We start from the raw sequence: 18,468 nt of genomic DNA, 5'->3' as shown, positions 1-18,468 counted from the left end.
ATTAACCAACCAATCTCGTTCTGTTGGAAGCTTGCTCCCAAAGAGTGAGAAAGTGTTTGGATTACTTTCAGTTCGGAAAATTTGCCGGCTACGTAGGTCATCGGACCCCAACGTGAGGGGGACCATCATCCACCGCAAATTTTATGAGCTTATGTTCATCGGTTAGCTTGCGGTTGGCACTGAAAAGACCCGCAAAAGAGATCGATTTCTTTTCGGCATTCTCGGCCACCGGTAGTTTTCCCTACGGCCGGTTGACGGTTGCGCTTTCTGCAACATTCTTTGTGATGTGGGAGGGAGTGGCCTCCATGTCAGAAATGAATTCATTGAAAGCCAAAGAACTGACCTTGCCGTCAGTGGTGGTGGTACCCTGTTTGGTGGCCGATTTGGTGATAGCAGTTTGGATGGGGTTGTCGGCCGCCGGTGGTTGGCCGGCTGTCTTTGGCTGACCGGCAGTGGGAGTATCAGCATGTTGCTTTGTCTTCTTTGACTTAGCCATTGCAGAATTTTCAGACAAAAATGGAATGAGCAGCAGTGGCAGTCTGCTGCAGGCCCAAAAACGGAAACTGTGCAGCAGGCAGCAGGCAGGGAAGCTGCAGTCTGCACAGCCTGATTGCAGATTCTGCAGCACCCTAAAGCAGAAATCCCTCACCTACCTCCGGTAGGTTGTTCTTGGCCGGAAAAAATGGAGGGGAACGGCTAGCAACAACAGGTAGATGTTGATGCAGCAAATGACGGCAAAACATACTTTTCTTTTTGTAGCAAAACACTCTCCAAACAGCAAGGAAGGTGATGCAACTGCTTGTAGAGGGAAAACACGGCTGGTTTAGCTTCAAACGGACGGGAGAGGCTTACTAGGCGGCAAAACGACCTCGAAGCCCCAAAAACAATCGGTAGAAACGACCAGCATCATAAGGGGAGGATTTTGGTCGGAGCAAATCTCGTAGAAACTTGAAGGAAAGTCGAAAAAGAGCGATCCAAGATGAGGCACTCTAGAGAGAAAATTTTCTAGAGAGAGAAATCTCTTAACCTCACTGAGAGCTTTGATTGAGAGCTACTGAGAGCTCTTTCTTGATTCTATAGGTGGTGGTGCATGACCGTTCTTAGTTGGTGGAGCGATTTGTCTGGTTGATTACGTTAATGAACAAGACCTCAGCCTGCTAACTAGCTATGCGGAGGTATGCCCCCGCGGCCAGCTTCTTAGAGGGATTATGAACTTTTAGGCTGCGGAAGTTTGAGGCAATAAAAGGTCTGTGATGCCCTTAGATGTTTTGGGCCGCACACGCGATACATTGATGTATTCAATGAGTCTATAGCTTTGGCCGACAGGCCAAAGTAATTTTTGAAATTTCATCATGATGGGGATAGATCATTGCAATTGTTGGTCTTCAACGAGGAATTCCTAAAAGGCCGTAGTCCCTCTAAGAAGCTGGCTGCGGAGGGATATTTTCGCATAGCTAGTTTGCAGGCTGAGGTCTCGTTTGTTAACGAAATTAACCAGACAAATCGCTCCACCAACTAAGAACGGCCATGCACCACCATCTATAGAATCAAGAAAGAGCTCTCAAGAAAGTTTTCTCTCTAGAGTGCCTCACCTTGGATCGCTCTTTTTCGATTTTTCTTCAAGTTTCTGCGAGGTTTGCTCCGACCAAAATGCTCCCCTTGTGATGCTCGTCGTTTCTACCGATTATTTTTGGGGTTTTACGGTCGTGTTGCTGCTTGGTAAGCCTCTCCCGTTCGCTTGTAGCTAAACTAGCCGTGTTTTCCCTCTCCAAGCAGTTGCATCATGTTCCTTGCTGTTTGGAGAGCGTTTTGCTGCAAAAATATTTCTGTTTCGCCGTCATTTGCTGCACCAACATCTACCTGCTCTTGCTGGCCGTTTCTCCTCCATTTTTTCCGGCCAAGAGCAGCCTACCGGAGGTAGGTGAGGAGTTCCTGTTTTTGGGTGCTGCAGAATCTGCAAACAGGCTGTGCAGACTGCAGCTTCCCCTGCCTGCTGCACAGTTTCCGTTTTTAGGCCTGCAGCAGACTGCCGCTGCTGCTCCACCTGCTGCTCATTCCATTTTTATCTGAAAATTCTGCTATGGCCAAGTCAAAGAAGGAAAAACAACGGGCTGATGATTCCACTGCAGCCAAAGACAAGACCGATGGCGGGCCGACAAGCCCGTCCAAACTGCTTCCACCAAACCGTCCACCAAACAGGGCACCACCACCGCTGCCGGCAAGGTCAGTACTATGGCTTTTTTTAATGAATTCATTTCTGATATGGAGGCCACCCCCTCCCACATTGCAAAGAACGTTGCAGCTATGGCAACCGACAACCAGCCAGTGGGGAAACTGTCGGTGACCGAGAATGCCAAAAAGAAGCCGGTCTTTTTCGCAGGTCTTTTCAGTGCAAATCGCAAGCTCACTGATGAACATAAGCTCACAAAATTTGCGGTGGATGATGGCCCCCTCACGTTGGGGTCCGATGACCTACTTGATGTCCGGGCCAAATTGGAATTTTGTCTTGTCGGCTACGTAGCCGGCAAATTCCCTTGACTGAAAGTAATCCGAACGCTTTCTTAATCTTGGGGAGCAAGCTTCCAGCAGCACGAAAGTGGGTGGTTAGTCTTTCGTTTCGCCCGGGAGGAAGATAGGCAGCGAGTACTAGCCGGAGGTCACTATTTCGTGTATGGACGGCCCCTACTCTTGAAGCACATGTTGGACTGCTTCGAATTCAAGGAAGATGATATCAGCCTCACGCCGGTTTGGGCCACACTTCCATCGCTGCCCTTTGAGTGTTGGCATCCAAATGCTCTAGGGAAGATTGACTCCAGGATTGGCACTCCCATTGCCAATGGACTCACTCACAATGAAAATGGAACGAGTCTCTTACGCCAGAATCCTGGTTGAAGTGGATGCATCAAAGAAGCTAATCGAGCAAGTGGAGTTTGTTATGTCAAATGGCATAACTCGGAAACAGTTGGTGGTCTACGAATTCGCACCCAAGTTTTGTACAGCTTGCAACAGATTTGGGCATTTGCAAGAGACCTGCCAAGGTCTATCGGCCGTTGCCCCCACAGTCGTCCCGACCGCTGCCACACCCGATGCTGCACCTGTTAAGCCGGCAGAGGCAACAAAGTCCAAGCCTGGTGAATGGATGATCGTGAATAGGAGGAACAAGGGCAAAGCCACAGCTACTGTAGCCAAGCCGGCAGTGGAGGCACAGCGACCGACTTCTCCACCGGCCGGTAAGGTGGAACAGGGACGGCTGAATATGAAGGCACCACAACCAGTCATGTTGAAGGATAAACAGGTTCGTTCACCAGCCTATTCAGATAGCTCATCCAATGAGTCCCCGACGGCCACTCATCATGAATTGCTGGGGATAAAAACCGATGGGATTGTAGGGACGTATAGCCATCCGGAAAAGCAGGCAGGAGGGGACTCTCCCCCTCTATCACCATGAAGATCGGTTTCTGGAATGTGAGGGGCTTTAACCGGCCCCTCAAACACAATGGGGTCGCCCACCTCATTAACAATAACCGGCTTTGTCTCTTGGGCATTTTAGAGACAAAGCTTACAGCTTCATCTATCCAGAAGATTCTCAGTCGCTCACTTCCGGGGTGGTGCCAAGCCAAAACCTTTGACACCATCGCCGGCGGACGTATCCTTGTGGTTTGTGATCCGGCAATCATTGACATACATCCGGTGGATATTTCGCCCCAAGTGATTCACTGCCGTGCCACGAATAAGTCCTCTCAACTCTCCTTCTATATTTCATTTACATATGGTCTTTATTCTGTTGTTAATAGAAGGAGCATGTGGGAGAAACTTTCTGTTTTGGGCCAATCACGGAACATTCCATGGCTTATTATGGGTGATTTCAACTGTGTTAAATCTCTCAATGTGAAGTAGCTTGGAGTGGCCCCAACTTGGTATGAGCTTAAGGATTTTGTGGACTGCTGTACAACGCTTGGATTACATGACGTTCCCACTACCGGCTGCTACTACACTTGGTATTCCAACAATGAAAGCAACCCCGTATGGTGCAAGCTCGACCAGGTCCTTTACAACAATGAATGGCTTGAGGGCGGTTTGCATTGCAGTGCCCATTTCAATCCATCGGGATGCCTCTCCGACCATTCTCTGGGTATTATTTCTATTTTTGATCCTGCACCAACTAAGCCAAAACCGTTTCGCTTTTTCAATATGTGGGCAGATCATCCGGATTTCCTAGCTACTGTCGAAGCTAGATGGAATTTGAGCGTGGATGGAACGTCGCAATTTAGCCTTTGCAAGAGATTGAAAGCACTCAAAGGCGCGCGTAAGGCTTTCAACACGCAACACTACAGCCACATCTCCTTTAGGGTGAAAGAGGCTGAACTTACCCTGCAAGTTGCCCAGAATCAACTTGAATCCAATTCGGGAGATGTGGCGCTACGGGACTCTTTGGGTGCTCCTAGGAAGAAGGCCGATTTCCTTGCCGAGGCCGAACGACATTTCTTCTACCAGAAGGCCAAGATCCACCATCTTAAAGAGGGGGACCGCAACACCAAATTCTTCCACAACATGGTGATGAGGAATGTCGCTAGGAATTCCATCGGAGCAGTCATTAGAGCGGATGAGACTGTTATCACTACCGCCGAGGATATTTCCCAAGAGTTCGTTGACTACTACACATCACTCTTGGGCACCGAGGCTCAAATCCTCCCTGTCGATGATGGTGTGTTTGAATGGGGCCCCATACTCTCTCCCGAGCAGACCGCGGACCTTTGTCGGGCAGTCACACCGTTGGAGGTCAAGGAGGCCATCTTCCACATTAGCGACAACAAAGCTCCCGGCCCAGACGGATATTCCTCGTGCTTTTTCAAGAAAGCATGGAACATTGTGGGTGATCAAGTTTGCAGGGCCGTCCTGGATTTCTTTAGGAGTGGGCGGATGCTACGGCAGCTCAACCACACTATCATTGCCCTTGTGCCGAAATCAGATCATTCCACCTCTGTTGCGGATTACCGGCTGATTTCGTGCTGCAATGTGATCTACAATGCCATCACAAAAATCATCTCGGACCGGCTAGCGCCTGTTTTGGAGCACCTGATTGACCGATGCCAAGCAGCGTTCGTTGGAGGCTGCAATATCACTGACAATATTTTCTTGGCCCAAGAAATGGTGCGGCAGTACTCGAGGAAATGAATTTCACCTCGATGTACTATCAATGTCGATCTACGCAAGGCATTCGATTCGGTCTCATTGTCATTTCTCGTTCGAGTGCTTCACGGGTATGGTTTTCCACCACTGTTTATAAATTGGATTATGAAATGCGTTTGCAATTCTTCTTTTTCAGTGGCATTGAACGGCTCCCTTCACGGGTTTTTTCCGGGGAAGAAAGGCCTTAGGCAAGGAGACCCGATGTCGCCGGCCCTCTTCCTTCTTTGCATGGAATATTTCTCTCGATTGGTCAAGAGGAAAACAACCACTTCGGACTTCAACTTTCACCCCAAGTGCGAGAAGTTGAAAATCACGCACCTCCTCTTCGCCGACGACCTCATGCTTTTCTCCTGTGGCGACCTTCCATCTATCCACATTTTGATGGAATGTCTCCAAGAGTTCAGGGACGCATCCGGCCTCTCCGTCAATACCTCGAAGTCAAGCATTTTCACAGCGGGCATCCAAAATGAGGAGCTTGACGGGATTCTCACTCGGACGGAATTTGCGAGAGGTGAGAGACATGCATAACCCGAAAGCATCCGGTGGTTTACGAATTCACCCTAAAATTCTGCACAGCCTGCAACAGATTTGGGCACTTGCAAGAGACATGCCATGGTCTACCGGCTGTTCCCCGCCGCAGCTGTCTGTGCCGCTGCCACCCCTGCTGCACCTGTTAAGCCGGCAGAGGCAGCAAAGAAAAAACTTTGCTGAATGGACGATCGTGCAGAGGAGGAACAAGGGCAAAGCTACGGTTACTGCAGCCAAGCTGATAGTGGAGGCGCAACAACCGGCTTCTCCACCGGCGGGCAAGGTGGAATAGGGACGGCTAACCATGAAGGTTCCATAGCCTAAGGATAAGTAGGTTGCTTCTCCGGCATATTTAGAGTGCTCATCAACTGATTCCCCGACGGCCGCGCAACATTCAATGCAGGGAACAAAAACTGATGAGATTGCAACGACCGACAACAAACCGAAAAAGCAGGCCGGAGGGGAGTTCCCCCCTCTATCCCCATGAAGATTGGATTTTGGAATGTGAGGGGCTTTAACCAGCCTCTCAAACACAATGGGGTTGCCCACCTCATTAAGAATAACCGGCTTTGCCTCCTGGGCATTTTGGAGACAAAGCTTGCAGTATCATCTATCCTGAAGATTTTTAGCCGCTCATTTTTGGGACGGTGCCAAACCAACAACTTTGACACCATAGCCGGCGGACGCATTCTTGTGGTTTCGGACCCGACAGTCATTGACCTACATCCCGAGGATATATCGCCTCAAGTGATCCACTGCCGTGCCACGAATAAGTCCTCTCAACTCTCCTTCTATATCTCATTTACATATGGTCTTTATTCTATTGTCAATAGAAGGAGCATGTGGGAGAAGCTTTCTGATTTGGGACTAACACTGAGCATGCCATGGCTTATTATGAGCGATTTCAATTGTGTGAAATCTCCCGAGGAGAAGTAGCTTGGAGTGGTCCCGTCTTGGTATGAGCTTAAGGATTTTGTGAAGTACTGTGTAGCGCTCGGTTTACTCGATGTTCCCACTATGGGCTGCTACTACACATAGTATTCCAACAATGAAAGCAATCCTGTATGGTGCAAGCTCGATCGGGTCTTATACAACAATGAATGGTTTCAGGCCGATTTGCATTGCAGCGCCCATTTCCACCCACCGGAATGCCTTTCCGACCACTCTCCAGGTATTATTTCTATCTTTGATCATGCACCCACTATGCCAAAACCGTTTCACTTTTTCAATATGTGGGCAGATCATAATTTCTTAGCTACTGTTGAAGCAAGATGGAACTTGAGCATGGAGGGAACGTCGCAATTCAGCCTTTGTAGGAGACTGAAAACATTTAAAAGCGCGCTCAAGGCATTCAACAAGCAGCACTACAGCCACATCTCTACTAGGGCGAAAGAGGCTAAGCTTGCATTGCAAGATGCCCAGAGTCAACTTGAATCCAATTTGGGAGATGTGGTGCTCCGAGACTCTTTAGGAGATCTTAGGAGGAAGGCCGTTTTCCTTGCCGAGGCCGAACAACACTTCTTCTACCAGAAAGCTAAAATCCACTTTCTTAAAGAGGGGAACTGCAAGACCAAGTTCTTCCACGACATGGTGAAGAGGAATGTCGCATGGAATTCCATCGGGGCAGTCACTTGGGCGGACGGCACTGTTATCACTGCTGCCGAGGATATTGCCCAAGAATTCGTTGATTACTACACATCACTCTTGGGCACCGAGGCTCACACCCTCCCTGTCGATGGTGGTGTGTTTGAATGGGGCCCTATACTCCCGCCCGAGCATACTGCGGAGCTTTGCCGGGCAGTCACGTCGTTAGAGGTCAAGGATGCCATATTCCATATTAGCGACAACAAGGCTCCCGTTCCAGATGGATATTCTTCATGCTTTTGTATATCTCTGGGTATGCTCAGAGTATACTGTAAATATTCTTGGATGAATGAAACTTACATTTCACCAAAAAAAAAAAAAAAAGAGCTCTCTCAGTAGGTCAAGAGTGTTTCTCCCTCTAGATTGAATGCTCCTACTTCTCTCTAGTGTGCCTCAACTTTGATTTGCACTTTAATGAATCTTCTTCAAGTTTTTGCAAATTCTGGACCGATTAGACGCATCTTCTTCCGTTGCTCTTCGTTTCTACCGAACGATTTTTGAGTTTTGAAGCTGTCTTGCCGTCTGCAAAGCCTCCACCGAAGGTGAGAAATAGTTTTTGTAGTTAACGCGAGTCATCAGCACGCGTTGACTATGTCCCTGCCCTTTGTACATACCGCCTGTCGCTCCTATCGATTGAATGCTCCGGTGAAGTGTTTGGATCAAGGCGACGTGGGCGGTTCGCTGCCCGCGAGTCGCGAGAAGTCAATTGAACTTTATCATTTTGAGGAAGGATAAGTTGTAACAAGGTTTTTGTAGGTGAACCTCCGACAGGATCATCGTCGAAACATGCAAAAATAGACCGCGAATAAGTTATCAACAAAACTGGGGCCCGAGCATAGGGCGAATGCCCCCATCCAGCCTCCTCTCCCGTCGGTGCGCGCTCACGCGTGCGCCGTGCGGGCTAACGAACCCCCGGCGGTACGCGCTAAGGAAAACTGAACGAAGCGTCCGCCGCATGTGGCCCCCGTCCGCAGGGTGCACGGGCGGAGGGGACGTCTCTCGAATGTCAAAACTACTCTCGGCAACGGATATCTCGGCTATCGCATAGATGAAGAACATAGTGAAATGCGATACTTGGTGTGAATTGTAGAATCCCATGAACCATCTAGTTTTGAACGCATGTTGCGCCCGAGGCTATTGGGCCAGTGCAGGTCTGCCTGGGCGTCACGCATCGCGTCGCCCACCCCGCATCTTGTGGGGGGCGGACATTGGCCTCCCGTGCCCATAACGTGCGACCGGCACAAATGCGATCCTGCGGTGATGCTCGTCATGACCAATGGTGGTTGAACCCTTAACTCGCATGGTGTCATACTGCGATCGGCGTCGTCAGCTCGGGCATCACGTTGGACCCAAAGGCGCCAGCGCCTCCGACCGCGATCCTAGGTCAGGCGGTATCACCCGCTGAGTTTAAGCATATATAAGCGGAGGAAAAGAAACTTACAAGGATTTCCATAGTAATGGCGAGGGAACCGGGAAAAGCCCAACTTGAGAATCGGGTGGCTTCGCTGTCCGAATTGTAGTCTGGAGAAGCGTCCTCAGCAGCGGATCGGGCCCAAGTCCCCTGGAAAGGGGCGCTAGAGAGGGTGAGTGCCCCATCGTGCCCGGACCCTGTTGCACCACGAGGCGTTGTCGGTGAGTCGGGTTGTTTGGGAAAGCAGCCTCAATTGGGCAATAAATTCTGTGCAAGGCTAAATACGGGCGAGAGACCGATAGCGAACAAGTACCGCGCGGGAAAGATGAATAGGACTTTGAAAAGAGAGTTAAAGAGTACTTGAAATTGTTGGGAGGGAAGTGGATGGGGGCCGGCGATGCGCCCCGGTCGGATGTGGAACAGCGAGAGCCGGTCCTCCGATCGGCTCAGGGCGTCGACCAGCGCGGATTGAGGCGGCGGCCAAAGCCCGGGCAGTTGATATGCCCACGGAACTCCGTCGCCCTGATTGTGGCTGACAACGACGGGCGGTGTTTACAAATGGCAGGGACGTAGTCAATGCAAGCTGATGAATCACGCTTACTAGGAATTTCTCGTTAAAGACCAACAACTGCAATGATCTATCCCCATCACGATGAAATTTCAAAGATTACATGCAAGCTGATGAATCACGCTTACTAGGAATTTCTCGTTAAAGACCAACAACTGCAATGATCTATCCCCATCACGATGAAATTTCAAAGATTACCCAGGCTTGTCGGCCAAGGCTTAGACTCGTTGAATACATTTGTGTAGCCCGTATGCGGCACAGAACATCTAAGAGCATCACAGACATATTATTGCCTCAAACTTCGGCGGCCTAAAAGGCCATATTCCCTCTAAGAAGCTGGCCGCGAAGGGATACCTCCGGATAGCTAGTTAGCAGGCTGAGGTCTCGTTTGTTAACGGAATTAACCAGACAAATCGCTCCACCAACTAAGAACGAACATGCACGACCACCCATAGAATCAAGAAAGAGCTCTCAAGAAAGAGCTCTCTCAGTAGGTCAAGAGTATTTCTCTCTCTAAAACGAATGCTCATCTTTCTCTCCAGAGCGCATCAACTTTGATTTGCTCTTTAATGAATCTTCTTCAAGTTTCTGCAAATTCTGGACCGATTAAACGCATTTTCTTGCCTTGCTCTTCATTTCTACCAAACGATTTTTGAGTTTTGAAGTTGTCTTGCTGGTTGCAAAGCCTCCACCGAAGGTGAGAAACAGTTTCTGCTGCTTTTTCCAAATTTCAGCCGCTGCTTCTGTTTGCTTGTTGTTTTGGCGAAAATTTCCTGCACGTTGCAGCCATTTGCTGCTGCTGAGCCTTTTCTACCATTTTCTTTGGCCAAACTCAACTTCCCGGTGGTAGGAGGGGTCTTTCCATTTGAATTTTGAATTTCTGGTTGCTGCAATAACTGCGCTGCTGCTGCACAGCCTACACTTTTCCTGCTGCCAGTTTGAATTTTCTGCAGCAGTTTCCACTTTTGGTGCTGCAATTTTCTACAACAATTTTCTGTCGTTGCCACACATCCAATTTTGCCTAAAAGTCCTGCTATGGCAATGACCAAGAAATCAAGGAAACCTGCTGAAAATGCTGCTTCCGGCAGCCCTTCAGCCAGTCATCGGCAGCAGCCGAATCCTTCAAAACTGTTGCAACAGTCCGACAGTTGACCACCAAACCGGCCGGCCAGCAACCTGACGCCACCACCACTTCCGGTAAGGTTAATCATTTGGGTTTTAGTGATTTTATTTCTGACTTGGAGGCTTCTTCCTCCTTTATCAGAAAGATGATGCACCGAATGCAACTGCCTCTCGACCGGAAGAAAAATAGCCGATAAAAGATGCTTTCGCTGAAGATGCCGGCAAGAAAACTGTCTCTTTAGCGGGATTATTCAGCACCAACCGTAAACATACCGATGAAAACAAACTCAGCAAATTTGCAGTTGATGATGGCCTACTCACCTTGGGGTCCAATAACTTGCTTGACGTCCTAACCAAACTAGGTTTCTGTCTCGTCAGCTACATTGCCGACAAGTTTGCGGGATTGAAAGACATCCGTGCACTTTCCCAATTTTGGGGAAGCTTCCAACAGCATGATAGTGGCTGGTTAATTTTCAGATTTGCACGCGAGTTGGACAGGCAGCGTATCTTAGCCGGTGGGCCCTATTTCGTCTACGGAACGCCGCTCCTTTTGAAGCATATGCCGGAACGCTTCGAATTCAAGGAGGATATTAGTCTCACACTGGTCTTGGCCACACTTCCATCACTTCCCCTTGAGTGTTGACATCCTAATGCCCTCAACAGAACTGGTTCGAGACTTTGCACGCCCATTGTCATGGACTCGTTAACAATGAAGATGGAACGGGTTTCGTATCTCAGAGTCCTGGTAGAGGTGGATGCATCGAAGAAACTCATTGAGCAAGTGGATTTTGTTATGCCAAATGGTGTAACCCATAAGCAGCCGGTCGTGTACGAGTTCACGCCCCAGTTATGCACTGTTTGCAACAAGTTTGGGCACTTGCAGGAGGCCTGCCAAGGCCCTCTGGTATCAGCCTTTCCTGCCACAGTCGCCCCCGCTGCTGCACTTGTTAAGCCGACAGAGGCAAAAAAGATTAAGCCTGTCGAATGGACGGTGGTGCACAGGAGAAATAATGGAAAAGCCATTGAGGCCTTTAAACCGACGTCAAAAGTGCAGTGACCGACTTTTCCACCGGACGACAATGGTGCAAAAGGGACTTGCCGGCTTCGGCAGACCCCGCAATCACAAGGATGCGTCCACCGGTGAGGGCACCTCATTCCTTTTAAGTTCGAGTGGTTGCAGTGTCTTCGAAGCCGGATGTCCCTTCTTCACCTTGCCGGCCGGTGGAGAAATCGGCCGTTGCACTTATGATGTCGGTTTCACAGCCTCAATGGCTTTGCCCTTATTTCTCCTTTGCACCACCGTCTATTCGGCAGGCATAGTCTTTTTTGCCTTTCGGCTTAACAAGTGCAGCAACGGGGGCTGCTGTGGCAGGAACGGCCGGAAAGTGAGGGCCTTGGCAGGCCTCCTGCAAGTGCCCAAACGTGTTGCAAACAGTGCAGAACTTTGGCATGAACTCGTACATGACCGGCTGCTTACGGGTTACGTCGTTTAGCATAACAAACTCCACTTGGTCAATGAGTTTCTTCGATGCATCCACCTCTACCAGGATTCTGCCATACGAAACCCGTTCCGTCTTCATTGTTAACGAGTCCATGGCAATGGGCGTGCCAAGTCTCCAACCAATTTTGCTGAGGGCGTTAGGATGCCAACACTCAAGGGGGAGTGATGGAAGTGTGGCCCAGACCAGTGTGAGACTAATCTCATCCTCCTTGAATTTGAAGCATTCCGGCATATGCTTTAAAAGGAGAGGCCGTACGTAGACGAAATAGGGCCCATCGGCCAAGATACGCTGCCTGTCCTCCTCGTGTGCAGATCTGAAAACTAACCAGTCACTCTCATGTTGTTGGAAGCTGGATCCCCAAGGTTGGGAAAGCGCACGGATCGCCTTCAGTCCCGCGAACTTGCTCGGCAATGTAGTCGACGAGGCAGAAATCTAGTTTGGTTCGGACGTCAAGCAAGTCATTGGACCCCAAGGTGAGTGGGCCATCATCAACTGCAAATTTGGTGAGTTTGTTTGCATCGGTAATCGTGCGATTGGTGCTGAATAATCCCGTAAAAGAGACAGTTTTCTTGTCGGCATTTTCAGCTGAAACATCGTAGCAAACATCAGGCTCAGTCAATCCCAAGGTAATCAAACCCCCAAATGGGTCCAGTCAAATAAATCAAAACCCTAGTCCAACAACTCCTAGTCAGCACTCAGTCAAACCTTCGGCAAAGCTCCGGCGACAATTCAGCCAGATCACTGGCGACAGCCCAAACCCCGTAAAAAATTTCAGCTAACTAACGGCAAAAACTCCAACGATCAACAACAAATTTAGATGAGCAAATTTTAGCAATCAACAGTAGCAAAAATCAGCAAGAAATCCATGAACAGCGCAACAGAAATTGCAGAAATTCGACGAATGAACAACAACAAAAATCAATAAGAAATCTATGAACAGCGTAGCAGAAAATTCATAGAAATTCGATGAATGAACAGATGCAGTGAACGAAATTCGACGAAATTTAGCAATCAACAGCAATAATTCACAACAAGAAATTACAGAAGCAGTAGAGAAAGAACAGCGCAGTAGTAGAGAAAGAACAGCGCAACAGCAACAGAAATTACAATAGAAATCCGACGAAATTCAATAGCAATTAGCAGCGAAATTCATCAAATTCCAGCAACAAATTAGCAGCAAATTCAGGCGAGATCACCAGATGAACAGCAATAAACCTCAACGAGGAACAAATCAGCAAGATCCAACAGAAAATAACACAAACCAGTGAAAAGTTTTGCAACACGTAGAAACAGCGAAAATCGACGAAAATCACAACAAATTCGATGAATTAGACACTCAGATGGGCCTCCAAACCAAAACTAACATCACCCATACTAAATCTACAAAAACCCAGACGAAATTCAGAGAAGAAATCCATCACAAACCTTCGCAAAAACGAAGAAAGTCGCGCGGCAATCAATGCTTGAGCCCAGCCTCAATTCTCAATGAAAAATCAAATTGAAGAATGGGAAATGCTCCCCATGAGACGAGGAATCGATTGATATAAATGGCAGTTTGAAAGCCATCAGAACGGCGACGAAATCGAGAGAAGAATTCGGCGAGAAACAGGGCAAAAAACTGTGAACCCGCTTCAATTGCTGATCTACGGCACGTCGCTTCTCCAGCAGCCACACGCGCAGTATGGAGGTGACGGTCTTCTGATGGCGAGCAAAGTGGCGGTGGGAAGAAAAATTCTGGCGGCCGGCGACGGCAGCAAGGTACAATTAATGCAGTGTGTGTAGTGTGTGTGCGAACAATTGAGAGGTTTATTCCATTTCTAGAAGTCCATTTGATTTAGATTGTACTCATTCCAATTACCAGACTCCTAGAGTCCGGTATTTTTATTTATTGTCACTACCTGCCCGTTCGAGATCTACATCTTTAAATTGAAAGGTCCAAATGATCAACTCTGCAATCAATTGTTAGAATAAATAGGTATTCAAATTGTTCATTTGAAAAAATGAAAACCCTTCTTATTGGATGATCATGATACTTCCTGAAAATTGAAATTCCTGATCAATGGAGGAACACCCTTTTTGTTCAATAAGATGCCAAAGCAGATGATTGACTCATGCCATATTAGAAATAATCGCAGGAAATCCTTTGATAATGCGGATTCCTATTCCTCGGTGTCACGGGCTGCCCACGAACTTAGCACTCTTGACGCACACTTCGGCCACTCAACCGTTCTACATGACCGACCAAACAACCTCGCCGACAGACGCTCGACATCCGCAGTCTTAGAGTTTTAGGCGTTGGTCCTTTATTTCTGCTATGTTATTTCTGGTTTAGTTTGTTTAGATTGCTCAGGGGACGTTAGGCCTCTTGAGGTGTGTTTTTCAATTATTTTAATGTTAGTGTTCTAAATAGGATTTTTATTTTTAAACCTATTATAGGGGGGAACGAGTACAAGAAACCTGGTTAAGTGACGTGTTAGAGTCCCAATCAAGGCGATCCCTTTGCTCTAGCATCATTGTCTACTGTATACGCATTTTTCAGCATTAATAAAATTGCCTTTCTGAAATTGCGTGTGCAATTTGTTGTCATTGCGTTTGTTGATCTCGTAATTGTGATTCCTGTCGGTGCGCTACGTTAGTGTCGAGTGGAAGTGTGTTGCGATTGGCTGAAGTAGTCAGCGGACTACTAGCCACATGGTGCGCATTGCGGTAGGCGCCTCATGAGAATTAGTATCAGAGCCTCGTGCCATCATGAGGCCGAGGCGAGTTTTGATGACCCAAGTGAATCCTGCTGCACGGATGTTGGGGCAAGATACGTAGAGCCCACCACATGCAGCATCGCCTAGCGAGCGAGCTGAGAACCTGGAGGACGAACTACTCCCAGTTGACAAAATTGGAGGAGAAGGTCTCTTCCCTCAAATCTGAGATTACGGTGCTGAATTCGGAGCTGGATAAATGTCGGAGGTGATCATTAGCCTACTCCAACATGCAGTGAGTAACGCCCCTATTGTTGCTCATAGACCCAGTGCTAAGCTTTGGATTTCCGACTCGCTGACAGCGTCTCGTGGGCCTTTCTTTTGGAGGCGATCCGAGAGCAGTTCCTCCTGTAGAACGTCGAGTACAATCGCAGGCGGGTATTGCGGAAGTTAGAACATAAAGGTTCCGTGCTGGAATATGTGAAAGCTTTCTTAGTGCTAATGCTGAATATCCGATACATGTCAGAGAAGGATAAGCTGTTCACTTTCATGGAAGGCTTGAAATCGTGGGCGCGTCTTGAGCTACAGCGCCAATGGGTGATTGATTTGAGTCGGCTATGATAGCAGCTGAATGCTTGGAAGATTTCAACTTCGAAGGGACAGGTAGACGACGCCTAGCCCCGCATAGAATAAGCCGGGTTGGGCGAGATCGTTCAGGAGTAATTCCAATAGATGTGGGGGAGATTAGAAGCCCCAATCTCAAAGTAGTTCGCAGGGCAGTTCAGGCAGGTACAAGCCCAAGGAGAACAGGCAAGGGACTCCACAGAGGAGCAGCGGGTGTTTCCTATGTGATGGTCTGCATAGATTTCGGGACTGCCCGAAGAAACAGTGGTTGAATGCGCTGGCGACCTTCACCGACAAGGCATCCCCCGTGAAGGTTGTGGAGCCACAAGCATCGACAATGGCGGGAATGGCTCAAATGAGGATGAGTACAACTTGGGCGTCGTCTCTGAATGGTGTAGTACGTTGTCCACGGTGGCAGCAAAGAAGGTTGTGCCACCCCTTGCGAGAAGGATTGCGCCGGCTTTCACCGCGAGTAAGTAAGAAGTACAACCCCAGAATTTTAGGAAGAAAGGGTTGATGTTTGTTGATGTGAAAATTCATAGCAAGTCCATCTGTGCCATGATTTATACTGCAGCCTCTCATAACTACCTTGCTAGCGCCGAAGTGGCGAGACTCGGGCTCGTGCTGGAGAAAGGAGTTGGGCGAGTGAAGGCGATCAACTCAGACGCACAACCCATTGCTGGTGTGGCCAAATCTATGCTGATTAAGGTGGGTCCTTATGAGGGCAACCAACTTTCTGTCGTGGTGATGGACGACTTCAAGCTCATCCTCAGGCTTGAATTTTTGCGGGATACACGTACAACGATCTTACAACATGTTGATTCACTGATGATGATGGGAGCAAAATGGTGTATCACCCCCACATTAGCCTGGCGCACAAGAGAGAAGAATCTGTCGGCCATGTAGTTTGAGAAGGGGCGCATGCGAAATTATCCATCCTACTTGTGTACTCTTCGTTTTGAGGAGATAGAGGAGCGTTAGCGCTCATCCCTGGTGAGATAAAAAGGTTGTTGAGAGATTTTGAGGACGTGATACCAGATGAGCTGCCTCGGAAGCTACTGCCGAAGAGGGTAGTAGATCACGAGATTGAGTTGATGCTAGGCACGAAACCTCCCGCTAGGGCACCGTACCGGATGTCGCAACCTGAGCTTAGGAAGCAGTTGAAGGATATGCTGAAGAACAGAATCATCAAATCTATTAAGTCGTCGTATGGAGCGCCGGTCCTATTTCAGAAGATGGTAGACGGCTCCTATGCTTGTGTTGTGACTATCGAACACTAAATAAGATTACTGTGAAGAACAAGTATCCTATACTGTTGGTGGCAGATTGCTTCAACCATTTAAGTCTGGCGAACTATATTACAAAGGTAGACTTGAGGGCAGGCACGGCAGGTCCGAATCAAGGAGATCGACGAGGCGAAGACGAAAGTTGTCAAAAGGTATGGAGCTTTCGAGTTCTTGTCATGCCTTTCAGCCTGATGATTGCTCCTGCAACCTTCAGCACCCTCATGAACCAGGTATTCCATGGTTTTCTTGATGGATTTATAGTCTACTTGGACGACATTGTGGTCTACAGCAGAACTTTGGCAGAGCACGTAAACCATTTGTGGCAGATTTTGATGAGACTCCATGAGCACAAGCTACATGTGAAGGTGTCGAAGTGCTCGTTTGCTCAGGAAACTATCTGTTTCTTGGGGCACATTATGGAGATAGGCGTATTAGGATGGACCCCAAGAAAGTGCAGACTATTGATGATTGGCGACCGCCGATCGATGTTCATGACTTGCGGTCATTTCTCGGCTTGGCGAATTATTATCGGTGCTTTGTGGCTTTGAACGGATTATGGAATGCATCTCAACTTTTTTATATCATGGATTATGGAATGCATCTCAACTTCCTCCATTTTAGTGGCTTTGAACGGCCCTCCATGGATTTTTTTCGAGGAAGAAAGGTCTAAGGCAAGGAAACCCAATGTCACTGGCCCTCTTCCGTCTTGTTATGGAGTATTTTTCACGGCTGATCAAGAGGAAAATATCCATTTTTTACGTTAACTTCCATCCCAAAGGTGAGAAGTTGAAGATCACACACCTCTTTGTCGTTGATCTTATGCTTTTCTCCTGAGATGACCTTCCATCTATTTACATCTTGATGGAATGCCTCCAAGACTTCAGGGACTCCTCCGCCCTCACCATCAATACTTCCAAATCATGCATATTTACAGCAGGCATCCAAGATGACGAGCTTGACAGGATTCTTGCTCGGACAGAGTTTGTGAGAGGAGAGATACCTGTCCGGTACCTTGGCATTGCCCTAGTGGCGCAGCGGCTTTCAATAACCAACTATTCACCGCTTCAGGACCAGATTGCCAAATGCATATCCCAATGGACGACTAAATCCCTATCATTCGCATGCTGACTAGAACTCATTCACTCAGTTATTCAGGAGTTGGTGTGCTTTTGGCTCCAAATTTTCCCACTAACAGCAGCGGTCATTAAAAAATTCATTGACTTTGCAGGAATTTTATCTCGAACCCTAGGGGAGCACCAGTTGCTTGGGAGATAAGTAGGATACACGCATGGAATACAGTCAATTTAATTTCAACATAATGAGCTTCATCGCACCACATTAACTAACTCGCAATAAAACAACCAATTAAACTCCCTTTCTTTTAGTTTGCTTACCAGAAGGTGATATCGTGTTTTTTTCATCAACTCAGTCTCACCGTTGTATAAATTCAAGTAAATCCCCTTGACATCCGACTCATTAATCTCATTTTGCATCAAAGCTCTTTCAATTTACATCATTACTCTTTCATTTCGCATCATAGCTCTTTTATTTCATCATAGCTCTTTTATATCGCATCATAGCTCTTTTCATATTACATCAAAGCTCATTTCATTTCATTTCGTTCTCATATCGCATCATAGCTCTTTTCATTTCATTTTGCCTTACAGGCTTTTCAACACATCAAAGGGTATTCACACCACAATTATATTCAATTTCCACCACTCCCTCATTTTCACATATTACCATTCTTGTAAGCAACTAGTAACGCAAAATAATATATCAATATATTCTCATTCTCAGACACTCACAACACATCAAACAACAAAATAATATTTCAATGTACTTTCTCATTCTACGTACATAATATCGTCAATCAAAGTAAATCATCCATCACTCATAT

General features: G+C 47.7%; 1 protein-coding gene across 1 annotated transcript; it reads left to right on the top strand.

Moving 5' to 3' along the window:
* On the top strand, nt 3,445-5,175 carry LOC105165891. The gene is made up of 2 exons (XM_011085045.1): nt 3,445-3,708; nt 3,898-5,175. Exons 1-2 carry the CDS (start codon nt 3,445-3,447, stop codon nt 5,173-5,175), a joined length of 1,542 nt encoding a protein of 513 aa, XP_011083347.1.

The sequence above is a fragment of the Sesamum indicum genome, linkage group LG7, assembly GCF_000512975.1.
Source record: "Sesamum indicum cultivar Zhongzhi No. 13 linkage group LG7, S_indicum_v1.0, whole genome shotgun sequence".
Taxonomy (NCBI): Eukaryota; Viridiplantae; Streptophyta; class Magnoliopsida; order Lamiales; family Pedaliaceae; genus Sesamum; species Sesamum indicum.
The sequence above is the reverse complement of the archived record's forward strand: the minus strand, read 5'-3'. Positions and strand labels throughout refer to the sequence as shown.

Excerpts from the sequence above, each read along its gene's own strand:
- LOC105165891 (XM_011085045.1), top strand. The coding sequence starts at position 3,445 with ATGAAGATCGGTTTCTGGAATGTGAGGGGCTTTAACCGGCCCCTCAAA. Across the intron at positions 3,709-3,897 it reads CGGTGGATATTTCGCCCCAA|CTTGGAGTGGCCCCAACTTG; the intron begins GTGATTCACTGC and ends AATGTGAAGTAG.